Raw genomic sequence first — 26,607 nt, forward strand, 5'->3', positions numbered from 1 at the left:
GACATGAACCTCCCTTCCCTTCCCTTCCCCGCCCGTGAGGGCAGCGCCGCGCCAAGATGGCGGCGCGCTGCCAGTACTCAGCATGGCGCCGGGGCCCGCGGATGCTGCTGAAGTAAGAGCGTCGATGTTTCCTGGGTTGTTTTACCTTAGCGGTGCTTGGAAAGAGCAGAAACCTCGCGTGAGCTACTGTAGGGTGAGGCTGGGTGTGTGGGAGAGCCTCAGTGGATACGAGCCGAGGTGGGTGAGGCGGACATGGCCCCTTGCATGAGGGGTCGGGGAGGGCAGGGGAGCCCTGGGGGCTCTCCCCAGGCTCGGGCAGCTCCTGCAGAGCCAGGAAACCTCTGGGTGCTCGATGGCAGCACCTGGGACAGCAGTGACACAAAGAGCTGGTGCTGTGCCCCGGCTGTGGCAGAGTGACAGCGCGGCTGGGGTTGGAAGGATCCTCTGGAGATCGCTCAGTCCAAGCCCTGCTGACACCTCGAACGCGTCCAGGTGGGTTTGGAACGGCTGCAGGAAAGTTTTGCTGATTTTAGGAGCCCTCTAAACACAGACAGTTTAGTTTAGGAAGGAGATGTTATTTATTCTGCACAGGGTGCAAGGTGGATATTTCCACACATCAAGCATACCAAAGCTTTTAACTATTTATACATTTTAGCAAAGACATTAGTGTTCACTGGCCACAAGTTACATCGTTCTCTTAATAATTAGCATTCTGTCTTCTATTGATTAATGATCCACTTGTCATGCTAAGAAGTGTGCATGCTCAGCCTTTCCTTCTTGTAGGTGGGTTTCTTGTGTCAGTGGTTGCAGATTCCACCCGCCAGAATTCTCTTTTACCCAGCTGGAGCTGATTTCAGCACAGTTGCTGAGTTGGCTTCATCTGTTTCTTCCTTATATTGGGAGTTCTTGCCAGATGGCCCCTAAATTCTGTGTGTCCACTGCCAGTGGGCATCCTTTTTGCTCACACTTTGTTAATCTCTGCTAGGCCTGAGTTCATTAAAGCATTATCAAGCCCTAGACTTTAGCAAGGCAATTTCACCAATAAATAACCTGTTTTTTTAACACCTGGACATCACTTATATTTGGAAAGCAGAAATATCAGTGATAATCTTTCAAGTCTAACATTGATGTCGTGAGTTTTCTGAATTGTACATCAGCTGAAGGTTTGGGTTTGAAAATCTGTTATTTGGGGAGGAAAGTTTCTAATTCACTTGAAATACAGAGTAATTTTCCTGTTGTGGACAAACAGGCTGCATTTGGAAAATGTTTCATGTTTCAAATATCATTCACATGGGAAAGCCTCTCCTGTTCAATCCATTCGAGGTGAAATGCAGACATCTGCAGTTTAGCTTAACTTCTTAAATTATTCTAAGTCAGTGTGTAACTTCATCTACAAATGATACTTGGTCCTCTCTCAGAATGTCCTTCCTGGATGAAATCCTCAAATTTTGGCTTTTTTTCCAAACATTAATATATTCTGGAGTGTTTGCTCAGGGCCATGACATGATGGAAGTTTATTTAGCTGTTCTCAACACTATTCTGGCAAATTAAGATTTTGACCAGTGACTTTCATAACATTCCAGAGTGAAGATAGGGATAAACCCCCAGAGAGTCCACAATACAGACATTTAAGTGTAAGTACTGGGAATTACCTGTGTAAAATTCTGTGTAAGAGTTAATAGGAAAAGGCAGTGAGGAAGTGCAAGAATGAATTGGCTGCTTGTGAGTCACAAGGTACCAGCTGCTGGATTTGGATGAAAAATAGGAAGTAAGAAGTATCACGTGTGCTCAACCCAAACAAGCAGCTGACTGAGGCTTTTGGGAAGAAATTTATGTCTAATTAGCTGTCAATCAGTTTTTACAAGCAACTGGTTTCTCTGGAAACCAAATGTTAAGCTGTTTGGATTGATAAAAGACAAAAGGTTTTCTGTGTCTAGAGCAGAGTGAAATAAGCAAGAAATTCATCTCCATTCAGCAAGAACCACAAAGCATATGTTTTATTATTGTTACTAACTGCAAAAATATCAGCAACTCTCTACTTCTGCAGTTCTTCAAAGGTCACACCACGATAACCTGATGTGACTTAATTTAATTATGAAGTTACAGAGACATTTTTTCAGCCATGGGAAATATCACATACATACACAATCCAAATAAATATGGCAAGGATCCTTGTAAGCTTCTGCTATCCATTAATGATTCTTACAGCATTTTTTCTAAAATCTGGGGATTTTACACCAGCTCTTTCAGGTAGGTGAGTGCTGTTGTGCCTTCTAATAGAAAAAGGAAGAAGGAACATTTTGAAAGCCTGATGCTGGACCTAAAGAACAGCATGAATTCCAAACCACTGCTGCAGAAACAAAAACAATTTTCCAAAAGAAACAATTCAGGAATATGTGATTGACTGTTTGTAGACTTCTTCCTCAACAATGTAAAAATAGATTCTGTGGAAGTGTTTATGTTCTATTTGTGTAGCAAACACACTTGTAACTTTTTAAGTCATTGACCTAAACCCAAGAACATGCAAATAAAACAGAACTGGGCTTTATTTTGAATTAGTTTGACATGTCTGTAATTCTGGTGCTTTTTCCTATTTCAGACCATTTCCCTCAATATTCTTTTCTCACTCCTTTGTTTTGTTTTTTTTCTGCCCTAAAGTCTTAAGCATTCAGCTATGCAATAAGCATGTGATCTGACTGACATGGCAGGATAAATTCCAGAGTGCTTGCTTGGAAGCAGCCACCAAATGCTTTGGCTGGAGAATTGGCTGGGAGTGCTGCTAGAAATGAGCTCATGCCACAGAAGGAGCCTGTGCTGGCCCTGCCCTGGGTGGAACAGGGCACAGATCTCATGGATCCCTGTTCAGCCAGGAGTTACTGCCCAGCTCTGCCAGCTGGGGAGTGCCAGGAGCTGGCACTGTGGGCAGGGAGCATTCACAGCTGGCACTGCCCTGCAGGAGCCATGCAAAGCCTGCAGCACTTTGCTGTTTTCACAGGGAAATTTCTTATTTCTCCATTTCATTCAGGGTGTAAATGCTTCGGGTGCAGGGATAAATGTGACATGGAGGCCAAACACATCAACAGTGGCCATAAAAGTAGTGATGCCTTTAAATGCTGCCTACTGCTGGCATAGGAAAGCTTTTAGAGAGTGCAAAGGTGGTGTCACCATGCCCAGATTAAAGCAGGATGCTGTGTCTTCTCTCAGGTTATCAGGCACACCATGAGGGTTGATCAAAGATCCGCTGTTCTGTGGGAGAATGGAAAGCACAGAGTGCTCTTGGCAATAAAATAAATGAGACATCTAATTATCTAATGATTTCACAAATACAACCTTGTACTGTGCACTGAAACAGAGATTCCTTGCACACTCTTCAGTTTGTAGAAGTTTTAGCTCTTTTTGTTTGAATTTTGAAATTGAAATAAATTCAGTCCAAGTATTCCTAGGACGAAGGATGAAATAGGGATACTTCAGGTGTCCTCAATATTCTTGCAAAATGCTTCCATTTCTATGCAGTTTTTCATTGTGAATACAAGAAATAGGGGGGAAATTCAGTCTTTGCCCTTTGCTGATGTGCAGAAGAATGTGTTTAATCCAGTCCTGTAACAGATTACTAAATTCACCAGGGATTCCCATCCCTGGAAATTCAATGCCAGGCTGGACAGGGCTTGGAGCAACCTGGTCTGGTGCAAGGGGGGTTTGGACTAAATGACCTTCAAAGGTCCATTCCAACCCAAACCACTCTGTGATTCTGTGAAATAAAAAATATTTTAAATATGATCTGTGCAGTTACAGAAATACCCAAAACTGGCATGTCTTTTGAAGAATCACTTTATCAGTTTTGGATAATAAATGTAAGTATGATCAGAGTGTGAAACAGGAAGATTTTAGCTGTGTCCTTAAGTACAAATCTCAACACATTTTTAATTTAGAACTTCCCATCTGTCTTGTCACCTTATTGGCCAGTGCAGCTATAGCTGTTGTATCCTGGTGGAATAAGGTGCTTTTCTCGTATGAAAATACTCATCCACAGAACAAAAAAGATGTCAGATAATGCTGCATTCCAGCAAGTCTGTAGGAAATGGGAATTCTTAGATCACATAGGAATTGCTCAGTGGTTGTGATGCTTTTAAAAAGCTTGGGCTAATACACGAATATAAAATGTGAGAGTATTTTGAATGAAGGGAGCAGAGGCACAGAAAATTATTACCAAAGCTATTACAATTTTTACCTCAAGCCAGGATTAGTGATATTTTCCAGGGTATATGTAAAGCAGCATCAGCTTACTTTTCTTTAAGTGGTAAGTATGAAAACATTGCTGTTTTCTTTCATCATGGTTAAGCTAAAGAATTGTTGATTTCTCTGACCTCAGTGATAACTCACCTCTAGTCTGCAAATTAAAAAATAATTATAAAAAAGCACAACATTCTTCTCTGGGGTTATCTTTAGTGTCCTGAACATGGAACAAGTGTTTAAAGTTGTGGTTTTGGGTAACAAACCTCTCTGGCTGTGCCTGTTTCCAGCCCTTGTGCTCAAAACCCATCTGTGGCTTAAAGCACTGTAACAGGAGGGGATTTTCTCAGTGCTATAGAAAAGTTGCAGTTAAGGCAGGAAATTGCATGTTTTTCAGAAGTTCTGTGGTTTAATTTATAAAACGTCATTTTACACTTGAAAAACTTCTCTGTGTAGGCGTTTGCTTGTACGTGTGTGTTCATATGGCTGGGGGTTAAAAAGGGAGCAAAATGTTGATTGAACCTATTTAAATCTACAACCTGAGTTCAGAAAGACAAGAAACCGTAAAAAATCTCGATTAATGCTCCAGGGCCTTTGAGACTGGAAGGCTGATATCTGTTCAATAATCCTGTTCATGAGGATTTGCCATTGCTGCCTGGGAACAGCATTGCTGCTACTTGTGTTTTATTACAGGAATGGGAAACCGCAGCATATCGGTTAAATAAAATGGTGATGATGCTGTATTTAGTAACTCGCAGAGTGTCATTTCACTTTAAAGCCATTAGGAAAAAAACAGAAATCGAGGGGGAGAAAACCCATTGTACGATATAACAGAGGAGCGCGGTGTAAAAAATTACGCAGGGACTCTCCAGAGAAGCGGCGAAGCTTCGGGCGCAGAGCCGGGCGCGGAGGGCCGGCCTGGCGGGTCGGTGCGGCCCGGGGGTCCCGGTCGGGCTGGGGATGGGGAATGGGAACCGGGATGGGGACGGGGATCAGGATGGGGGCGTCCCTCGCGTACGTGCGGCGGCGCAGGTCCGCAATGAGCCCGGCGGGCGCGGCCGGGGGAGGCGGCGGAGGAGGCGGTGCCGCCCCGCCCGCTCTGCGGCCACAGGCTCAGCGCCGGCGGCAGGTACGGCACCGGCGCTGCCCCCGGACAGGCTACGCTGGGCTCTCGGGGGGATTCCGCTGTTGGGTTTTTATCCCGGTGGAGCTGCTGAGCTGCGAGTCGTGCCCGCCCGTTCTCCCGTTACCTCGGTGCGCGGGCTCTGAAGAGCCGGGGGTGCAGCGGTGAGGGCTCCGCTCTCCGTGCGGGGTTGCGGGGGCGCCTTCCCCGCGGGGCTCGGCCAGCGCCGCCCGCCCCGCGTCTCCTCCTCCGCCGCTCGGTGCCACCGCATTGCCGGGGGCCGGCGGTGTTTGCAGGGTAATTCCGGGCCGGGGAATTGCGGGACACGTGAGCGCGGCGGGGCCGCCCCGGGACCGCCCGGCGGGGCGGGCGCGGTAACAAAGGGCGGCGGGGACGGAGGGAGCGCGTCGGGGGCCGGGCTGGCGCTGCTCGAGCGGCTCTCACCTCCCGCCCCGCTCTCTCCTGTCCCGCAGCCCCGGCGGCAGCACCGCGCGGCAGCCGCGCCAGGGCCGCGCCGCAGATGAAGTGCGAGAACTGCAGCAAAAAGGTGAGCGAGTGCCCGGCCGGGTCCTGCCGCTCCTCGTGCGGGGCACACGGGGGTATTGGGGGATGCTGCCCGCGGGCACGGCCCCGTCCCCGGTGAGCCCCGGCGGGGAGACGGAGCCGCGCTGGCCGCCTGCCCCAAGGTCACCGAGCTCCGCGTCCTCCCCGTGACAGCCCCGAGCGCGGTGTCGCCGGCGTGTGGCCGTGCCCTGCTGTGCCTGCCCCGACAGCCCCTCGGGTTAACAAATGCCCGGAACGCCCGAACCGATGGAGCGGGGGAATTCGGAGAAATTATTTCCATCGTAGCGATGACACTTGGAACACGGGGTCTTGCATGTGTTCCACAACGCTGTAAATAGCTCCGTCCGTGGTTAATGGCATGAAGAGTTCTGCAGAAGTGTTCTTACAGAATGGTAAACAGGCTTTGCATAATCTGCACATTTTATGTTTTGTTTCAGGAATGCAGTAAAAAACAGAAAAATGACGATACGCAAAGTGCATCTGTTGATGCATTGAGTTCAAATGATGGCTCTGAAGAGGTAATGTTCCTTCTAAAACCTCTATTAGACTCTATATTCTTTTGTTTTGTGCACCCCGAAGGAGGTTATAAGGAGACAACTTTCAGCTACTAAGTATAATAAACAACAAGCAGTTGGAAACAATTATGAGCTCTTGTAGACATCCCTGAATATGTGAATCAAAAATCTTGCAAAAAGGTGCAATAAAAGCCCTTACAATGCAAACACAAAACAGAAATTCTAAATTCTAAAAATTTAGAATGCTAAAACTCTTATATCAAGTCTTCAGAACAGAGACAGAACTTATAAGAAGCGGAGTTTTGATAGTACAAGTGGACAAAATATCAATTTATTCTTTATATCCAAGTTTTCCTTTTTTCTCAAGTGAGCTGCAGATAGTGTGAAACTCTTGATCTCACAGAATATGTTCAGTGCAATTGTAGGACTGTGTTCTCTTTGTTTTACCTCGTGTTACAAAGCCTAAGCCACCTTGCTGTTATAGAGGGTATCTGGTTAAAGAGCTTTAATAGTTCAAGGGAAAGTTTTCTCAGTTGCTGGGTGAGTTGATGGGGACTGTCAGCTCTGAAGCACAGTGCAAATTAAGTTACTAGCATATGGACTAGGGGCTAAATTTAGATTTTTGTTTACACTTAAACATTTTGTAGTTTCACAGTAATAGGAGGAGCAGAGCTATGATTGGGATGGAACATATTGTTTTGTTTACCTGTAAATAATCTTGGATATTATGCAAGTGTTGTGGATTGTCCTGCTTTAAACCAAACAGGGATACTGTGTTTGCTTGCAGAAATGTTGAAAATCATTTGATCATTACTAAATACTTGTTTGCTTCTTTTTTTTGCCCCCAGAAAAATGAGTTTGATACATTGGCTAATGCTAAAATACTCCTTAGCGACTGCCTAGCTTGTGACAGCTGCATGACATTGGAAGAAGGAGCCAGAGTTTTCCAGCAGAATCAGAAGGAGTTCTTTCGTGTTCTCAACCTTAATAAGGTAAAGTGACCCAAACAATGCCCCACTGTTGGCTCTGAGGAGGAGGCAGTTACAGAATGACTAAGCAGCTTGGTCTCCCAAGGCGGATAATGTGAAGATTTGTCAGGATATGCTTTTTCCAAAGAGGAAGTCAGGCAACACAAACGTTAAAAGTACTTAAAATAATTTTGTACTGGAGTTGCAAGGTCACAGCACTTAATGTAAACACCAGAGGAAAGTTGCTGCACCTGCAGAAGGAAAATTTATTGGCAATGTGATGATTTCATTACTGCACGAACAAATTATTCTGCAGTTCAGTGTTTATAGATATTCATTCCTTCACTGCTAGGACTGTTCTGGCTGGTTTTGGTGCTAATATACCCACATTATACAAGCCTATAAAGACATGTTCTTGAAATTAAAATTCTTTCTAATATACATTCAACCTGACTACATTTTGTCCATATTCTTAGCAAACCTTGTGTTTTATTGCTGTTTTATTTTCTGCTGAGTTCTGTTTTTTCTAGAAGTTAGTTGCTGTGGGTAGTGCTCAGATCTTTAGACCCTGATATTAAATTATTTTAGTTCTGCTCCAGACTTCTGTGCAAAAGCTACTAGAATTGAAGCTTCTTGAGCTGTACATGTGTGTCATAAATGTGGATTAGTTACATAGTACTTACATTTTCTTAGGAGTTTAACTGTCCATGCAGAATGGTGTTGTCATGTATGAGAAAATTAGAAGAGAATTTAGGGAAAATAATCTTTTGGGTCATATGGGTCCTGTTAAGAGGGCCTGAATCCTACTACAGCAAGGCAGTCAGGTGCCTTGATCACAGCTCCCAAACACAAGCCAGGGGCAGTCAGGAGCTCTGAGCCAGGAGCTGTCCTTGAAGGGTTATTGGATCAGTGCAGACTGTGGGCTCTGACCTTTGCAGGGTGGCACTTGTCTGTGGCACAGTCCTGCTTTGTCTTCCAGGGGTTGCACTGGTGTGGAAAATGTCCCAGCTCAAACACAAGATAAATCTTCAGCTAAATGCCACAGTTCCACACCATGCCCTGGCTACTTTCATGGCATTCCTCAGTGCCTACAGTGCTGATTTGCTGAGTCCCATCTTGCCACTTTCCCTCCACAACTGCAGTGATGAAGACACAGGAGCCTTAACAAAAAATGAGATGTGTTATTTGTTGGGTTGTATTTACAGCTTTGAACGCCCCTGCTTCTGTAAACATTCTTTGTAAATGTTGAAACACACAGCTCTTTTCCTATTTGCTAGAATATTTCATCCTGCTAGAACATCAGAGGTGCTGAATGTCCCTTAGCTTTCCTTGTGCCACCTGGAATCCAAGCACAGAATTGTCCTAGGAGAGATGGATTTCCCCTGAGTTCTGTAAAAGAGACATCTACAGATGACTGCAGATGAGCACTGTCAGGATCAGAGGAACATCCTGTTCTGCTGCACTTGAGGCTTGTTTCACAGGGTTTTTAATGATATGGTCCAGTGAAGCATGAGACTCTAAGGAATAACTCCAGGAATGGGAAAGGAAGGGAAGGCAAGGAGCTTTACCCTGTTTTAATGATTTTTTCTTCTCTCTCTTTGTTTCACTTGCCAGAAATGTGATACCTCAAAACACAAAGTGTTGGCAGTGTCTCTGTGCCCTCAGTCATTGCCTTATTTTGCTGCTAAATTCAATCTCTCTGTGAATGAAGCAGCCAAGAGACTCTGTGGTTTCCTCAAAAGTCTTGGTAAGTTTGCATTTGCTATGGTGGTGAAGCAGAAAGGGAGGGATTGTTTTGCTTTCCAGTACCTGAAGGGGCTGCAGGAGAGCTGGAGAGGGTTTTTGACACGGGCATGGAGTGAAACAGGGCAGGGTTAGGTTAGATAATGGGAAGAAATGAGGGTGGGGGGCCCTGGCCCAGGTTCCCAGAGCAGCTGTGGCTGCCCCTGGATCCCTGGAAATGTCCAAGGCCAGGCTGGACAGGGCTGGGAGCAGCCTGGGACAGTGGGAGGTGTCCCTGGGACAGTGGGAGGTGTCCCTGGGACAATGGAAGGTGTCCCTGCCATGGCAGAGGTGACACTGGATGAGCTTTAGGGCTCCTCCCAAGCAAAGCCAATGGTGGGATTCCATTCCATGATGTTTTGTTAAACAGTGCTGAAGTGCCCTTGCACAACCTCGTTCAGAGTTTGAACTCCAGGCACCAGTGCCACCTACAGCAGTGTGAGAAGCACACTGGGGACATTCCCTGCTCACAGGAAAGGTCACAGAACACAGGGACATTGTAGAGCTGCCTCCAAAACCTTGGCTACCAAGAAGTCAGGGAGGGCTTGGTCACAAGCTTCCCATTGTTGTAAAACTTGAGGGAGAAGGTAATTCTTATTCTAAGTTCCTTTCGGTGCTTTTGACACATTGTATTTCTAGGAGATTCTCAGTTCTGTTTTTTCCTGTAATTTGAAATTACAAGAAGTGTTGTATCTCCCTATTTTATGTTAAAGCTGTATTTCCTTTGGTCAGTATATATAGAGTTTTAGATAACAAGCAATAGCCACTTTCCTTGTAAGTTTGGGATTTTTTAAATTTACTTGAAGAAAGAAAAAGAACAGTAATAAACATATAAACTGTTTCCTTCTATCTGTATCTATATATATTCATTTTTCATGGTTTTTTCTGATACATCTGTGTACCCAGTGTGTACTCTTCATCTCAAAGCATTCCTGAGTTCTGGTGGGCCCCAGTTTTCCTGGAATGCATTCATTATCTGCCCTCACTTCTGTGGGGATGTGCCCAGTGTTACGTAGGCTCCCAGGGCGTGTGCTGCCAAGTGAGAGCCAGCAGGGCCCTGCTGGGGTGCTGATATCTCCTGTAGCTCTCTAAACAGCTGCAGCAATGGCAGATGTGCCTCTGAGCTGGGTAGGATTTTTTGTGACTTCAGCATGTCTTGAAAAGAACATTTCTCTGCCAGAGTCACTGCAGGAGTTGTGACATCTGTTCAGCTGAGCTAAAAGTGACAGATGCCAAGTGCTCAGAGGGAAGCAGAGAATGTTTGCAGTGCTCTTGGTGGTCCTTGTAAACTCAGGGTGTAGAAGGAGTTGTTGCAGTGTATTGTCGCAGACATTTTTTCATAGAAATCCTTTCTTTGGGATTTGTGCATCTTCTGGGAAGCTGAGGCCCCAGAAGAAGAATGTAAACAATGATTATCAGCTGCTGTAGAATGCAATAGGATGCACCTGTGATTGGTTCATGTTCCATGTGTACAATTAAGGGCCAATCACAGGGCAAGCTCTCTGGAACACAGGGACAGAGAACTCTCTTGTTTTTAGATTCTATTCTACTCTATTCTTAGCTTAGCAGCCTCTGCAACTTCTCTTCTTATTCTTTTTAGTATAGTTATAATGTATTATATATCATATATCAATAAATCAAGCCTTCTGATCATGAAACAAGATTCTCATCCTTCTCTCACCCTGGAGACCTTCATCAGGTCGCTGTAATAGTGTATGGCTTTTATTTATGACTGTGAAAATGTGCAGGGGGGAAAGAATACACCTGTTGATCCTTCAAGATTTTTCATAGGCCTGGAACTTTGGAAGGGGAACAACATTCCAGTGATTCCCTGTTCCTTTCTGCTTGCCTCCCCAGGGGTGCATTATGTGTTTGACACCACCATAGCTGCAGATTTCAGTATCCTGGAGAGCCAGAGGGAGTTTGTGCAGCGCTACCAACGGAGGAACCAGGAGGAACATGCCTTACCAATGTTTGCCTCTGCTTGCCCTGGTGAGATCTGATTTATCCATCCTTCCCCCCCTTCAAACTGGAACCACCAAGGAGCTCAGGAAAGGGTGGCTTCCTTTGGGAGCCTTACATAATTTAAATTTTTTATTTGCTTTTCAAGCACACAGTGTTTGTTCCCAGTGTCACTGGTCATGCTGAGTGCATTTCAGTGCTTGGAATTGAGAATCAGAAGTGAAAGGAGTTTAGTGGGTGCTTTTTGTGTGTTCACACCTCAAAGTTTAATTGGGTGTTTCCTCATGGAAAAGAATCTTAAAGGAACTTTGATAGAATTAAAGCACAACCTCTGTTAACTTAAGCAAAGTTTAGAACTTGCCACTTAAGCCTGGGGGAAAGTAGCAAGTGACATTGTTTGTGATGACTGTGAGATGGATGTGTCTGACACTTGGAAAATAATTCTCACATGAAATGTCACAGACTTGACTCACTGGATGTCTCACTTGTGAGAACCTTGCCCCTCAGAATGTGTTCTGTATGAGCAGAACCTGCACAGATGCAGAACATGCAGTCACTGCTTACCTTTTGCATTGTTGGCACAGCACCATTTCAATTCAAATAAAAATATTCCTAAAAAAGAAGTATCAAAAAGGAGGTAGAACTCCTTTGCCTAACACCCTCATCAGCTCCACCCTAAAGTTCAGTGTTGCTTTTCAAAAGGCTGATAAAAATAGCAAAATACTTCTTGCTAGCTTTGAAATAACTCAAGTGGATTGCATTTATTAAAGAAATGTCAGAGTGATCAGGAGTTGCAGTCAGTGATCCCCACAATCTGCTTTTGTTATTGGTTTGAAGTTTAAATATTGCTGTTTGAATTATACTTGTATTATTGTTTGTTCTGTATATTTTGTAGTGGAAATCGCTGGGTTATGCTTTAACTACTGCATATATGTATTAAAAACATGTCTCTTTTTTTCTGTTACTGTTATCTTAGTGTAACCTCTTATCTTCAGGAGCAGACACATTACATATGGATCTTTTTTCATGTAAAACCTGTGCAGCTGAAACCCCCCCATCACTTAGTTTTGTTGTCTTGTATTTTCTTTAGGTAAAATTCAAAACCTGAGGATTTCTTTTAGAATTTCTGTGATAATTTTAATTTGCTTCATCAGGAAACAGAGCTCAGATTATCTGCCGCTCTCAGTGGAAATACTTTAAAATAGTTAATGGAGCACTTTGCTTGTCCTTGTGTGGTGTGCACAAAATAGTTTTTGGTGTCAGTGCTGGGTTTGGTGTCAGCTCTCTGCTGTGATAGAGATGGTAACAAGCTTGGGTGCTTTCCATTTCTGGGAAACTAACCCAGAATATCACTGTCAATCCACTTTGAAAACATGGTTATGTTTCTTTGTCAGCAATTAGAGAAAGCAAAAATCATGATTAGTCATCTTCCAAGTGAGGCTGTTCACTGTGTTTCCTGTCCTTATTTGTCTGTGTGCATTTTCTGTTCATTTTTCTCCTTCCTCTTTCTGCCCCCAGATTACATAAATTTGTCCCAGAGCTGTTGTTTACTGGGTGTGTTCAGCACAAAATGGTTTTTATATAGCTCTGTAGATTCAAGGTCAATGTGAACTCAAGTATAAAAAATGCTTTACTGTTTTTTATCTTGGTGTGTGACTTTGCACAGAGCTATCACCTTCTGCAGCAGGCAGGGTGTGACATCTACCATGAGCAAAGAGCAGAGCCTGCACAGTCCAGAACCTGAGAAAAGCTGATTTCTTGTCTCTGTGTTAATTGTTCACCTCCTGCTGATCTCTGGGGAGAAAGTGAGCTCATTTTTGGGTTTTCCTGTTAAAGAACAGCAGTGTTACTACTGATACTATTTGTAATATCTCAAAAGAATAAATTCCCTTCCTTAGTGTACTGAGCTGGTGAGCAACATGAAGCATTTGCTGTGGAAAATCTGGAGTTTTTAAGGCACTGCCAACCTCTGTGTTCTCCCAGAAAAGCCAATGGGGCAGACTACAGCAGCAGCAGGAATATCATAAATATTGAGGATTCTGATGCTTTTGTCCCAGTCAGTGAATTTCCTTTCCCAGGAATGAGGTTTTACAGTAGCAAAAGTTTGCTTAGTTTTTGCATTTTTTGCACTTCCTACAGATGCGTACATGCATTTTCATGATCTCACAAGAACCACCAAAAATAACATGTTCTGAGCTCCAGCTGCAGGGATTTATGTGGTAATTTGTAATTTTTGATGGCAACACAGCCAGCAAATGGCCAAAAATCCAAATGAATTTATGGAGGGTGTAGGTCTGGGTGAGTGCTGGTGTTCCTGACATTACAATGGGGTGTCTGAGGTTTTCCCTCACTGTGGTGAGGGGACACAAACTGCAGTGTGTGATAAATGCTCACTCACCCAGGCTGCTGTGCAATTAACCAGTGACTAATGAGAGTAATGATCTGTGGGAGCTGCAGCTGTGAGACACTTGTTCCATCCACTGCAAGGACAGAAACAATTTAAGGAATTGCTTCAGACAATACCTGTCAGAAATCTCCTGGGATTTAGGGAAATTTCCTTATAGGTCATGACTACAGTATCAAAAACATTCCAGTTATAAGAACCAGCCTCATAGCAGGAGTGCTGGGGTGATTAATGATGAGTACAAGTATTTTACAAACTGTCCTTGTTTTGCTTGATGAAGCAGTTTTTGTTCTGTTTGGACAGAGACTAAAGCCATTTAGGCAATAGGATGTACCTATCAGGCAGAATATGCTAATAGAGATTTTTACCAATAAATTCAGCTTTTTTGTAGGTAATGTCTGTGATTTAAAGTCCCAGGTGAAGGTGGACATTAAGCAAACTTCAGTTCAGTCTTGCAATTCAGTACAGTCCTAATAGACAAATCCATGGTCCTCAGCTTTTCCTACAGCAGAAATGAGTGCTTGGTGAAGATGATGTGTGCCTTTGAGGTTTTTATGGAAACCAGCTTGAAGTCTGTGCAGAACAAGAATTGGGAATATTTAAACAGCTGGAGGATCCTTGGGTTTCCATAATATTCAGCACCTTCTTGTTTTCATCAATAAAATCTTATTACAACTATTTCAACTATACAACTATATCTTATTAAAACTTTTTCTCTGCTACACAGAGACAATCTGAACGCTGCTTTGCATCCCAGTTTTGTGCTGCTGTTGGCATTTGTGGTATTGTTGAGACTTGAACAGCACCAGGTGTTTTCACAGAAGTGGTAATTTCAAGCTTAAAAGTTAACCTCCAGGTTTTCTCCTTCCTGGGCAGCATGTACTGCACAGCAGTTTCTCTTTTATGTAATCACTGATTTGCATGAAGACAAAATGTGTTTGTGGGGGTTTTTTTCCACTATTTCTTAGCAGCAAAAGCAGCACACCTGCCTTGAAGGCTGGGCCTAACTCCTGCTGCACAGTGTAGGTGTCATGTAGATGAAAAAAGCTCCAAATCTTTGCTGTGAAGGATTTTGGGCTTTTCAGTGAGAGCTCCAGAGCCCAGGAAAGAATTACACAGCCTAAATACCTTGATTTGTTCATTTACTGGGGGAATAATCCAGCAGCTCTGGATGTTGGGTGCTGTGGGTATCCACAGCTGGAATGCTGAAGGGATTGGTGAGAGGGAGTTCCTGAGAAGCTGAGGACAGGGTGTTGCACACAGAGAGATTCCAGGTGGCTCCTGTGAGTGTGGGGGTGTTTCTGAAGGTGTGGCTACTCTAACAATAGTAAAAAAAGCCTTTTTTTCCTAGGCTTAATCCATGTGCATCTTGTGATAATGCTCTCATGTGACTCTTCTGTTCTGGGGGAGCAGGCTGGGTGCAGGGATGTTAAATCTTAGGAAATAGCAGGTTTCAGTTAAGCAGCCAAACAGTGCATTTGTTGTAGAATGTGGTGATCCAAGGGCTGAGGTCTAGAAGGTCAAATTTCTGCTAGCTGGGGTCTTGTTCTTTCTGCTTTGTTAAATCTGTGCATGAGGAAGGGGCAGCAGGTCATGAAGTTCACAGTGGACCTTGGTCTAGAATTCTTGGCACAGTGAATTATTGACTAAAGCATTATTAACAGAGCCCTGAGGTTTGCTATGGCTCCCAGCCTACACAGACATGTCCTCCCTGGTGTGAGGGTGTCCCCATTTTCAGGGTGTGCTGTGTGACTGCTGCCCTTGCTGTGCTCGTGGCTCACTCCTCTGTGCCTGGGATGTTTTTGTGCTCCCAGGTTGGATCCGTTATGCTGAGAGGGTGCTCACCAACCTGGTCACCTCTCACATCTGCACTGCCAAGTCCCCACAGCAGATCATGGGCTCCCTAGTGAAGGGCTACTTTGCCAGGCAGCAGGTAAGTCATTCTGATTTATTGTTACCTTTATATTATTCTAAATAGAGCAGATGTGTTTTAACACTGAGATACAGATCTTAGTGTATTATATTTGTCCTTTACTTGAAGAAGAAATGGTGCTCTGTGCTGTACAAGTGCCCATGATGAGAGGAATGTACAAAGCACCTCATTCCCTCCATCATTTCCCTCCATGATTTCCCTCCATCATTCCCTCCCATCAGTGTGAGCTGGCAGCAGTCCTTGCACCCCCAGTGCAGCCTGGATTTAGATATTTATGGCTAAAGTTAAATCCATAGCAGTTAAAGGGTTTTTTGTGAAATGCTGCCTGTGTATTTCTACAGCAGAGCCAAAACAGGAGTGGAGGAGAATAATGTGGAAATTGCCCTGTGACCTGAGCTCAATAAAAGCACTGTATCCTTGGAGCTAACCTTTTTATCTCCTCAGTTTTGTATGTTGAAAAAAGTGCTGTTCTTTCCATCCCATACCTCAAAGGAGCCACGTTCTGTAGGGAAGGGTTGCACATGGACAGACAAATTGTGAAGGGCTTGCTGTGGGTGAAAGTGAGTGGGTGACAGCCAGGAACCAGAACTCTGAACTCCTGACTTGTATCCACTTTCTCAGACAATAAAAAGCTGCAGAAAATGTGGGCTGAGGGAATTTGCTCCAGCCAGGACTTTGGAAGTTTGTTGCTGATGCTTTGTGACTTCTGGCAAATCATTATCTGTGTGAACATTCTTTAAATTTAATGTAGGGACTTATTCCTGGTATTGCCTGCATGAGGTTTATGTCACTATTTTTGTGCCTGTCATCCTTCAAGCTGCCTTTTGCCCTTCATGGAGTTCACGTGTGTTCCCTTCTGTATTCCACAGAATTTGTCTCCTGATAAAATTTTCCATGTAGTCGTGGCACCTTGTTATGACAAAAAGCTGGAAGCCTTGAGGGAAGATTTCTACACTGCCTTGTATAATTCAGCAGAAGTTGATTGTGTCCTGACATCAGGTTAACTTTTTTAAACTTATAATCTATAAATATAAAAGTGAATCACCATTTTTAGAATAGCCTTTCTGCCAGAATTTGCTTTTTTCAAGTCTGCTTTAGTCATAAGGTTGGCTTTAAAAAGTAGTACATATTTTTGTGCTCCTGGTAATACAGGTACTGCACAGGGAGGGCAGAGTGACACATCCTTTCCTTCTAAGTTGCTATTCATCTAAAAAATCAGGTATTTTGACAGCCTGTTAAAGAAGGTACAAGTTATGCAAATCCATATTTAAAACAATTGTCTGGCTTGTCTATGGTCATTATTTTATTAGGAATTATTCCTCATTCATAGCACCAGTTGCCCTTTGGTGAGGGTCTTGTCTTTAGCCTTAGTGTCCAAGTTTGGATATTTCCAGACTTGGCCTAACAGGAAGGCTGAGGATCTGAGCAGGGTTTGGGCAGGCTGAGGGCCCCTTTTCTTTGGGGCAGGAATTGTCAGGAGCGAGGTGACTGCAGGAGCTGGAGAATGTGCCACAAAGCACTTGCAGGTGTTGGGATGTTGCTCTCTGAAGCAGAGGCACAGTGGGTGTTGTGCTTTGTGATAAAAGTGAAATTCATGTGTTTTCCTACAGGTGAAATTGTCCAGATAATGGAACAGAAAAATGTGTCAATGAAAGATGTGACTGAAGTAGCTGTAGATAGTTTGTAAGTAGTTTTGTTGTGGATTGCTTCCTTGTTTGGATGACAAATGATGTGTTGGAGCACATTCAACATTGTTGGATAAAGCTCTTTTTTGACTTAGAGATGGGGCAACTGAGAGGCATTTTAAAAACTTTTATTCTATTTTCAGTGTCATTTGAAGGGTGAGACAATACAGATGTTATAATTCATTGTATCACAATCAGAAGCCAACTATTTCTTAATTACAATACACTATAAGCATTTTGGTTTATCAGTTTTAGCTGAACTGTGTTGTAAATGTCTTAAAGTCAATCATCTAAAATTACTCCTTGTGGATCTTACTACAATGCATTTTTATGGTTTTATTCTCTAAAGTATCTAGTCTTTATTTGTAAGGTCATCCTTTGAACTTGTTTTTAGTTCAATTTCTCTCTTAACAATATCTGGTTTATTCTATGGTATTTTTAAGTCAGTATTTCTTATTTTAAGGTTTGCATACAGGTGTACACTTTGTGAGTTTTCTGTCAACCTTTGAGAATTTTCTATAAACCCATTTCCCACACAACATAAATGTAAAACTGCTCAGAAGAATGGTTTTTCTTTCTAGAGGAAAAAACCTGCACTAAAGCCTGAATATACCACAGCTTCACACTTATAGAGTGGCCAAACCCACAAAAATATTCTCTTAGATGTTCTTGCTATATATAAAAGTAATATAAAACAGACAATATAAATTTGCATGTACTGTCTGAATACAAAGCAGATCATTTGAGGTAATGGCCCTTATACAGTAAATATTTTAAAATATGACTTGAAGATTTGTGTAGCGTCTGATTGATATTTAAGAATTATTATTAATTTATTGATAAATATAGGTTATTTGCAGTAATGAATGATGTGACTGCATGAAGGTGAAGCCTTGCTGGCAGTGAGGCTGGCTGGGGGTGCTGGCCCTGTTGAGAGCTCTGTATGCTCCTTGTGCAGAGCCCCAGGCCTGTGCTGGCCTGACCATCTGCTCTGGGCTCCCTCTGTTTCACAGCACCATCCTGGCAGTAAATTCCACTCCCCAATATGTTCATGTGCGTTGCCAGGAGCAGCACCCTTTCAGGAAATGGAAATGAATTGGTTTTATACTGAGGACAGCAGTCAGTTTTCAAGATTAGATCAAACTGAGCTGTGCTTGGATGAGTAGCACACAAAGCACTGGAGAGGTTTTGTTTCCATCCCTTATGCTGGGCTCAGGGAGCAGCCTGTGTGGTGTTTAACTCTCAGATTTGGTTCCAGAGGCTGCTCTCTCTCCCTGATCTTTGTTCAGCTGGGACAGATGTTCCTTGGGGCCTTTCCAAAGGAGCAATGAACGTGCTGTCTTGCACAAAACAGAAAGCTCTGGAAGTTCTGAAAAATCCTCCTCAGTTCCAGCTGGAACCCTGCTTGGACCTAGAGGGGAGAAACTGGAGTGGATCAGAGCTGTGCTTGTAGTGCAGCTCCTTTGCTTCTACCTGAGATTGTCACAGAATGAGAATGAATAAAGTTCCTGCAGGAATAATCACAGACACTCATGTAGTTCTGTATCAGGATCACACAGAGAGAGGCTTTTAATTCTGTGTCAGCCTGTCCAGTGAAGGACAAGCTGTTCATTAATGCTGGTTCATTAGCTCAGTTTATAGAATCAGAGAATGTCCTGAGCTGGAAGGAGACCTCAAGGATCACCCAGTGGAGCCCCTGGCCCTGCACAGCCACCCCAACAGCCCCACCCTGGGCATGCCTGGCATTCCCTGGGGAGCCTGGGCAGTGCCAGCACCCTCTAGGGAAGAACCTTTCCCTAAATCCATCCCAAACTGCCCAACAGCCCCACCCTGGGCATCCCTGGCAGCCTCAGGGCTGTCCCTGCCATTCCTGGGGAGCCTGGGCAGTGCCAGCACCCTCTGGGGAAGAACCTTCCCTAAAATCCAACCCAAACCTCCCCTGGCACAGCCCCAGCCATCCCATGGGTCCTGTCCCTGTCCCAGAGCAGAGTTTGGAGCTGTCCCTCAGGAGCTGCTGCAGATCCTGCTGAGCTCTGGCCTCAGGCTCCTCCAGGCTGAACAAGCCAAGTGCCCTCCATTTGTGTTGGAAAATAATGTTAATTTTTACAAGGACCAATCTGAAAATCCTGGTTCAGCTGTGAGACCTAATGACACAAATTCTTGCTCTTCTGGGGTCTTTAAAGCAGATCCTGCAGAGAAATTGAAACAACTTGGAGTCATGTTCTTGAAACAAGCCCCAGCACAGCAGCAAGTTGTGATAAAGTGCTGGGTATTAAAGAGTTGTGTGAATGGGGGCCCTTCAGAGCTGCTTTTACCTGGGGGAGAGGAGAACTTCCAGCAGATGAGCTCCCATTTTCTCTCCTGAGCCACAGTGCAGCACTTATTTTCAGTGTACACTGTTCTAACCTGGTTGCAGCTCTGCCAATTTTGTGTGATTTCATTGGCACAGTGTTACAGTGTGACAAAAGTTCCTAAAGCAGAACTGTCAGCAAAGACTTGAACTTCTGAAGTAGTTTTGTATTCTCACAAATTATTCTCTCAAAAAATGTCCATTTATTTAAATAATTTTATTTAAATAATTTTTTTTCCCAGAATGGCTCTTGAGCAGTAAAAGGTTGTTAACAAAATCTTCAGATTGAGAAATATCAAGCAACAGTAATTGATAACAATGCACCTTCATCACAATATGGAAAGCCCTGCATATTTTTAATTGATTTTTATGTATTTTTATGTATTATTAGCAGTGTCAAAGGAATTAAATTTTTTCTTATATCTTGAAAGATAAGAGGATATGTAAATCAACCTGGTCACATATTACTAAGTGTTGTCAGCAATATCTCACCTTAGCTGGAGACATACTTTGTTTAACCAGGAATGTTTAACATACTTTGTTTAACCAGGAACATGTGAATGAAGCAAGAATAAATCACATGAATTTCATTGTCTTACTGCTGTCCTGAATAATTTACATTTTAAAAGCTGTAATAAATGAAAATGGAATGTGTTCTCAGTGCTACAAAACACTTTTTGGTGGGGGAGACAGAGAAGAAGAGAAACACACTGCTTTACTGAAGTGAAAGAATTAAATGTTTGGAGCTGATCTTCCATTTTGTTGTTCCCTAAGGTTTGATGGCTTAAAGGAGGGGGATGTAGTAAGGCATGATGGCAAGAGATCTGATGGTTACCTCGAGCACATTTTTAAACATGCTGCAAAGGAGCTTTTTGGTGTGGATGTCAAGGAGATCACCTACAAAGCACTAAAGTAAGTTCAACTTTTGTACCCTTGTTATGTACAATGGGTGAGCTAGGACAGAAAGGGGAATTTCCAGTTGGAAGGGACACACAGCAGTCACTTATTTCAACTGCCTGAGCACTTGGACCAAAAGATAAAGCATTTATTGAGGGTTTTGTCCAAATGCCCCTTGGGCACTGAGAGCCTTGGGGCATTGGCAGGAGCTGGTTCCTGCAGCTCAGGAACTCCCCCTGCTTTGGGTGGTGACAGCAGTCACTGCTGACCTGGTCTGACGGGCAGCTACAGGCTCTAAACCTGCTCTAAACCTGCAGGTCTCTCACTTTAAAGCAGCTCCCGCTGGTGCTCATTTTATTAAACCTTACCTGCACTTAAAAATAAAGTATAATTGCATTACAAAGATTCCACCTCAATTTCTGCTTAACTCAGTTCAGAAAATGGAAGAGTTCACCTTGATCTCACTGTTACACTTGTCCTGCTCCCTTTGGAGCAGCTGAATACAAACTGGCACAGTTGGGTGGTTCCTCTGGGAATGCAGGGGTTAAAATGTTCTCTCTGTGTCTTGCCAGGAACAAGGACTTTCAAGAAGTGACCCTTGAAAAGGATGGGGAGACAGTGCTGCGTTTTGCAGCAGCTTATGGCTTCAGGAATATCCAAAACATGGTCCTGAAGTTGAAAAAAGGAAAGTTTCTCTACCATTTTGTAGAAGTCCTTGCCTGCCCAGGAGGTAAAGATAATTGTGGATCTGCAGTTGTTCTGCATGTGTGTCTTGAATCTCAAAGGAAAGCTGCCTTACAGGCAGGCACTTCATTTCATTCCCTCTTCATTCTCTTCTTAATAATCTAAAATCTCACTGTTTGTTGAAGGGCCCAAAACACCAGTTACAGGTGCAGGCTTGGCTCAGAAAGTGATTGAGTTTTCTAAAATGAGTCAGGATGATATTTGTTCTCTTGTGACCTATAAATAAGTGCCAGCACTGCACTGCCAAACCTCAGAGGATGCTCTGAAATGGTGGCTGTCAAGGGCAAGAAAAGACAAGGAACATAATTAGGATCATAAAACCATGGAGAATGCAGAGAAAGATTTGTGATATGGAAACCTCATTTCCATTAAGATGAAGTTGATATTGGAGTCACTTTAGGTAAATACAAATTGTAACAGTGTGGGAGGAAGCTTAAAAAAAAACTTCCTTTAGAGAAGTGTGAAAAAAGAATTCTGAGTTAGCAGAGACTTTTTTTTTCATATCAAATCTCCATCACTTTCATCTTTTTAATTTCTTTTTTTCCCTAAGGGTGCCTCAATGGGAAGGGCCAGGCCCAGAGTGAGGATGGCAAAGCAGACAGAGCCCTGCTGGCCCAGATGGAGGAGGTGTACACTGCCATCCCTGTCCGGCTGCCAGAGGCCAACCTGCACGTGCAGAGGATGTACCAGGACTGGCTGGAGGGCGTGGACTCCAAGAAGGCCCAGGACACTCTGCACACCTCCTACAGTGCAGTGAACCAGAGCACCAGCAGCCTGGACATCAAATGGTAACGACTGCAGAGCTGGGCTGGGGCTGCAGGGCACCCATGGAACCTCTGGCTCAGTCAGCTCTGCCCAGCTGGGGCTGCTTGGGCACAACCATTGCTCTGCAAAACCACAACTCCCAGAGCCCTGGCTCCTGCCACTGGCATTTCATTTTACTGTTTGTCATTTCCTGCACACAGTGGATTTCTTCATTCTAATCTTGCAAGGTACACGAGCCCTTTGGGACAGGGAGTGGAATTCCTGACCAAGTTGCTCCCTGGAGTGAAGGTTCACTGCACAAAATGGGCTCCTCCAAGAGGGTGAGATGATTTTACTTCTAGGTCTGCAGTCCCTGTCAACACAGGAATTTCAGTATTGATGCAGTTGGGATTTACTTACCTTGGTAAGGAAAAGCCCTTTTAAAGGACAAGTGAGTATGTGGAGAGATGTAATGAATTTCTATAAGCCTTGTATCCATAATTCAGCAAAAAATACTCAGTTCCAAGCTAGCCACCATTTCTTACTGATGTAGTGTCACAGAATGCTTCACACAAACTGAATCTGGGAAACTAATGCTAAATGGTTCATTTAAAATAGTTCCAAATAGGTTGATTGCTACAAAAAGAGAACTTTCTTCCCATATAAGTTTTCTGCCAAGCTTGCAGCCAGGAGTAGTGGTGCTGCTTGCTTTGGCTTCTCTCTGAGAGTGGAACATGCCCAGATTGTTCCTTCATTTGTCTCCATGTTGAAAGACTTCTGCAGAAAAAAACTTCCTGGGGTGCCTCTGAGAAAAACTACTGAGCAATGCTGCTTGTGAGCTCATCAGAGTTATGGGATGTTGGCATCATGATTTTTGATGCACTTATTTTTATAAATCTGCTATAGAGGTTCATTTAACAGACATTGTGAAGTGGTACTGCCATTCAGCTTGTCTGCAACTTCCCCAGTTGTCAGAGAGTTATTCAAGAATGTGATGGACAAAAGAAATTAAGACTCCTGCCAGACTTCTTCAGATCTGTTCACAATTAATGGCTGTTTGAAGCTAGCAAAGTTCTAGCTTTCCTTATGCAGCCTGAGTGTGGATGGGCTTTTTTAACCATTTCATGCAGTTTGAATCAATCTTCTTGCCAATTTCTTCAATGTTACTGCTGCTTGTATGATTGCTGCAGAAACCTGTGAGTGTTTAAAATGCACATTTAACTGGACACAGTGGAATGGGATGGAGCATCAGGGGAGGCAGGGCAAGAGCTGGCATTGGCTACACCAGGGAGGCTGAAAAGGAGAGGGACAGTGAAGTGTCACCCTGCTGATAAAAACCAGCTCTCTTCATGGGAAGCTGTTCAAAATTGCAGCTTTCCCTTGGACCTCCACCTAAATAACAAACCATTGCACTTGGAGGGAATTTTCTTTGAACTGCACATTTATTTACTGCACTACCTGAATGCCCACAATGAGATGATGCCCATGAATTATAGAAGTTAGCCTTTGCAAGTTGTTCCTTGTGATAAGAACCATATTTACTGTGGTGCAATATCAGAACATCGACAGAAATCTACCTCTGTACAGGAAGGGAGTCCAGGAGCTGTGGGAAGAGCTGTGTGCAGCTGGAAGGGTAATAGATGTGTGTGCTGGAGAAACGGGGGGGGGTTGTGTGACATTTCAAACTTTCAGAAGCAACATCCACCTCCTTGGGTCTGATTTTGTTCATCTGCTGTGATTTCCTCCAAAAACTCCCCCAGAATTGTAATGTAATAAATGGTCCTGTTCTGTTTGTATAGGCCTGTTTCTCTGTATATATGGTTTGTAGCTGCTGCATGTTTAAATTATATCTCTGCTGCTCTTTGTACAGTGTGTTTGTTTTTTCTGTGTGTTTACTGGGTGCAATGGTACAAAACCAGTTTGCTTTTCTGAGGAAATCTTCAGTCAACTTCCCAAGAGCTGCCTTGCTGTTGTGAAAGCAGAGCCTGAACTGTGTGTGCAGGGTGATGGATGCTCCCAGGGCTGGGGCTGCCTTGTTCAGTGCTTGCACTGAAGGGCTCAGTGCCTGTGCTGCTGGGGGAGCAGCAATGGGCTGAAATCAGTCTGCTCTGCTGCCACTGCAGGGAAAGCACTGGCTCAGTGTCCACAATAACCTGCTTCAGCTGCATCCCCCATTCCTTCCATCTGCTCAAGGGTTTTAACCTACTGGGGCAGTCACAGTGCAGAGCTGTTGATTTGTCTGCTGCAGAATTCTTTTTTAAAGATAAGGAAGGCACCTAACTGAGCTTGTTAGTGGTGTTTGGTTTTGCATAACAAACCTTTCCATCACTTCCCTGAATGTCTCCTGTGCTAAACCAGGCTACACAGAATGTATTAAATGTATTATCATTTAATCACCTAACCAATTGAGACTTGTCTTTTTGGGTTGGTTTCTTTTTTTGGTCAGCTTTTGTTTTTTAAGACTTTTGGAGTAAAATGTTTTAATTTTTTAAAGGCCTTTTCTTAAAGTGCCAGTTTTACAGGATAGAACTTTCCTTTCCTTTTAATCTTTCCCCCTTCACCTGCTTGCATTGAAATTTTAATCTATATCAGAGAACCTTGTTGCAGCTTCATATATAGTGAAATACTTGCCTAAGATTGTATTCTGGATTTGAATTGGAAAGTCCATTAATGTTGACAATATGTGTTTGTAGCCACACCTCTGAAATTACAGCATATTTTAATTCCCTGATTTCATAATAATTTCTATTGCCACTGCCTCTTCAGCAACAGGAAAAGCTCCTGACATGGCCACAGCCATAGTGCTTTACCTCCCCCTTGAATTTTGTGCTGGGATAAGAGGATTTTTAGAAAATTATAAACTGGAAGGACTGTGGGAAAGGAATTGGACACAGTAAATGAATTAATAAAATTGTCCTGGGATGTTCTTGACCTGAGCATGTCAGGTGCTGGATCCTTGGGGTTCTGGTGCTTTGCTCTGAGGCTGCTCCAGGGTGTTGTGAGTGCCTTTGCCTGCTGCAGGAGGGTTCCCTCAGCACAGCACCATTTGTGTGTGTCCCCCAAGGGCCTGGGCAGCCTGGGCTGTGCTGTGCCCCAGAGCAATGCAGACACCCAAATGCAGCAGTCTCAGCTGGGTTATACCCGGATGATGCTCATTTACCCAAATTTTGGTGCTTTGTTTTGCAGTGCAGCATGACCATGAATTGTGAATAAATCTCAGTACTCAATTCTGCACTGGTTCTGTGTCATTCCATGATGTAAAATTTTAACTCTTTAAGTACACCTGGTTACACCCAGGGGGTTTGTTTGGGGCCCATCTGTGGCACCAATTTTGTATTGGCACTTCATGGGACACTTTGGATTACAGCTGCACCTCAAACTCTGTGAAATGGAAGGAGGAAGGTCCAGATGAATGGTAATTAGCTCTCTAAAATTGTTAATATATTGATTGCTTGCAGGGCAGACAAGCCCTGTGGCTTTAAAGCTCTTGCTCTGAGGGGTGTGAGGGCAGCCTGTGAGAGTGGCTGGCTGTGCTCAGTCACTGGGCAGAGAAACTCAAAACTGCTGCACAGGAAAAGATCTTTGTGTGTGACCTGATCCAGCAGGTGAGGAAAGGATGAAAATGAGCCCTGACACAGAAAAGGGATTTTTTTCATCACTAGGTTGTGTGAAAATCTAATGAATCGAGCAAACATTTCCATATGTTCTCTTCAGCAGCTGGGACCTGGATTTCTACTAAATAATAACTTGATTTGAAGGTGTTCTGTGTTTTTTTTCAAGGGTTACCTGGCCAGAGGAGGAGGAGCTGGTGAACAGAGCAGGCTTGCTCCTGTTGCTGTGTAAACAAGTGACTAGTAGGACAGGTTTGGAGGAGGGGACCAAGGTGTAAGATGTCCTTAACTGCTCTGGAAATGAAAGATAACTACTGAGGGTTTGTGTCAGCGAAGCAGAGGGAATATCCATTTAAATTGTGCAAATTATCCCAAAAAACACTGCATTTCTGCCCTTATTTTCCAAGAGAGTAGTTGGAAAGTAACTTAAAAATAACATCCAAATTCTGCACATCTGCCTGATGAAATTTTCCACAGTGTAAATGTACTTAATTAATTTTAAAAATTAATGTACCCCCAAAAGTACTTAATGTAAAACAGCAGTAAAATACAATGAAACACCTAATTTAAAAGTAGCAGGAATTATATGAAGTCTTTTATCAATTTCGTTGCATTGAAGAAAATCGGGAAGAGTGTGACAGCTGAGGGTGAGGACACCCCTGGGCTGGGCTAGAGCTTCACCGTGTCCGCTCTGTCCCTGCTGGGCTCTGAAGCACAAAAAAAGACACCGGGGGCAGGTTCTACCGAGATTTGAACTCGGATCGCTGGATTCAAAGTCCAGAGTGCTGACCATTACACCATAGAACCGGGTGGTGCCTCTGCCCTCCGCCAGCCCCCACAATTAATCCATAATGAATAAATCCCACTTGGAAATCGCTGTTTGTTCTGTTCCCTCTGCCCGTGAACCCGGCATAGCCCACAGGAATCCAACACGACCTAAATATTCTGTTTGCTCCGAGTTTGTGCGGGATTCGTTGTCTTTATAGAATCGTGGAATGGTTTGGGTTGGAAGGAACCTTAAAGATCATCCAGAGCCAGCCCTGCCATGGGCAGGGACACCTTCCACCACCCCAGCTTGCTCCAGGCCCTGTCCAA

The 26,607-nt window shown here is 43.8% G+C and overlaps 1 protein-coding gene and 1 non-coding gene across 3 annotated transcripts; one reads left to right on the top strand and one right to left on the bottom strand.

Annotated features, from left to right (window-relative positions):
• Positions 1-38: 38 nt before the first annotated feature.
• NARF (nuclear prelamin A recognition factor) lies at positions 39-22,017 on the top strand. 2 transcript variants are annotated; one of them, XM_054278765.1, is made up of 12 exons: positions 39-112; positions 5,827-5,900; positions 6,355-6,435; positions 7,281-7,424; positions 9,015-9,147; positions 11,040-11,174; positions 15,363-15,481; positions 16,351-16,480; positions 17,092-17,164; positions 20,291-20,428; positions 20,986-21,143; positions 21,708-22,017. In XM_054278765.1, the coding sequence occupies exons 2-12, from the start codon at positions 5,874-5,876 to the stop codon at positions 21,947-21,949; spliced, it is 1,380 nt and encodes a 459-aa protein (XP_054134740.1). In that variant the 5' UTR covers positions 39-112; positions 5,827-5,873; the 3' UTR covers positions 21,950-22,017. The 2 variants fall into 2 exon arrangements, with proteins under 2 accessions (XP_054134740.1, XP_054134739.1); XM_054278764.1 differs by lacking the exon at positions 39-112 and having other exon boundaries at positions 5,756-5,900.
• A 4,230-nt stretch (positions 22,018-26,247) lies between these two features.
• TRNAQ-UUG (transfer RNA glutamine (anticodon UUG)) lies at positions 26,248-26,319 on the bottom strand. The gene has a single exon. It is a non-coding gene; the product is annotated as a tRNA-Gln (tRNA).
• Between the last annotated feature and the right edge of the window lie 288 nt (positions 26,320-26,607).

Source organism: Melozone crissalis, unplaced genomic scaffold (genome assembly GCF_028551555.1).
Source record: "Melozone crissalis strain CALT ecotype California unplaced genomic scaffold, PUWL_Pcris_2 ptg000026l_1, whole genome shotgun sequence".
NCBI lineage: Eukaryota > Metazoa > Chordata > Aves > Passeriformes > Passerellidae > Melozone > Melozone crissalis.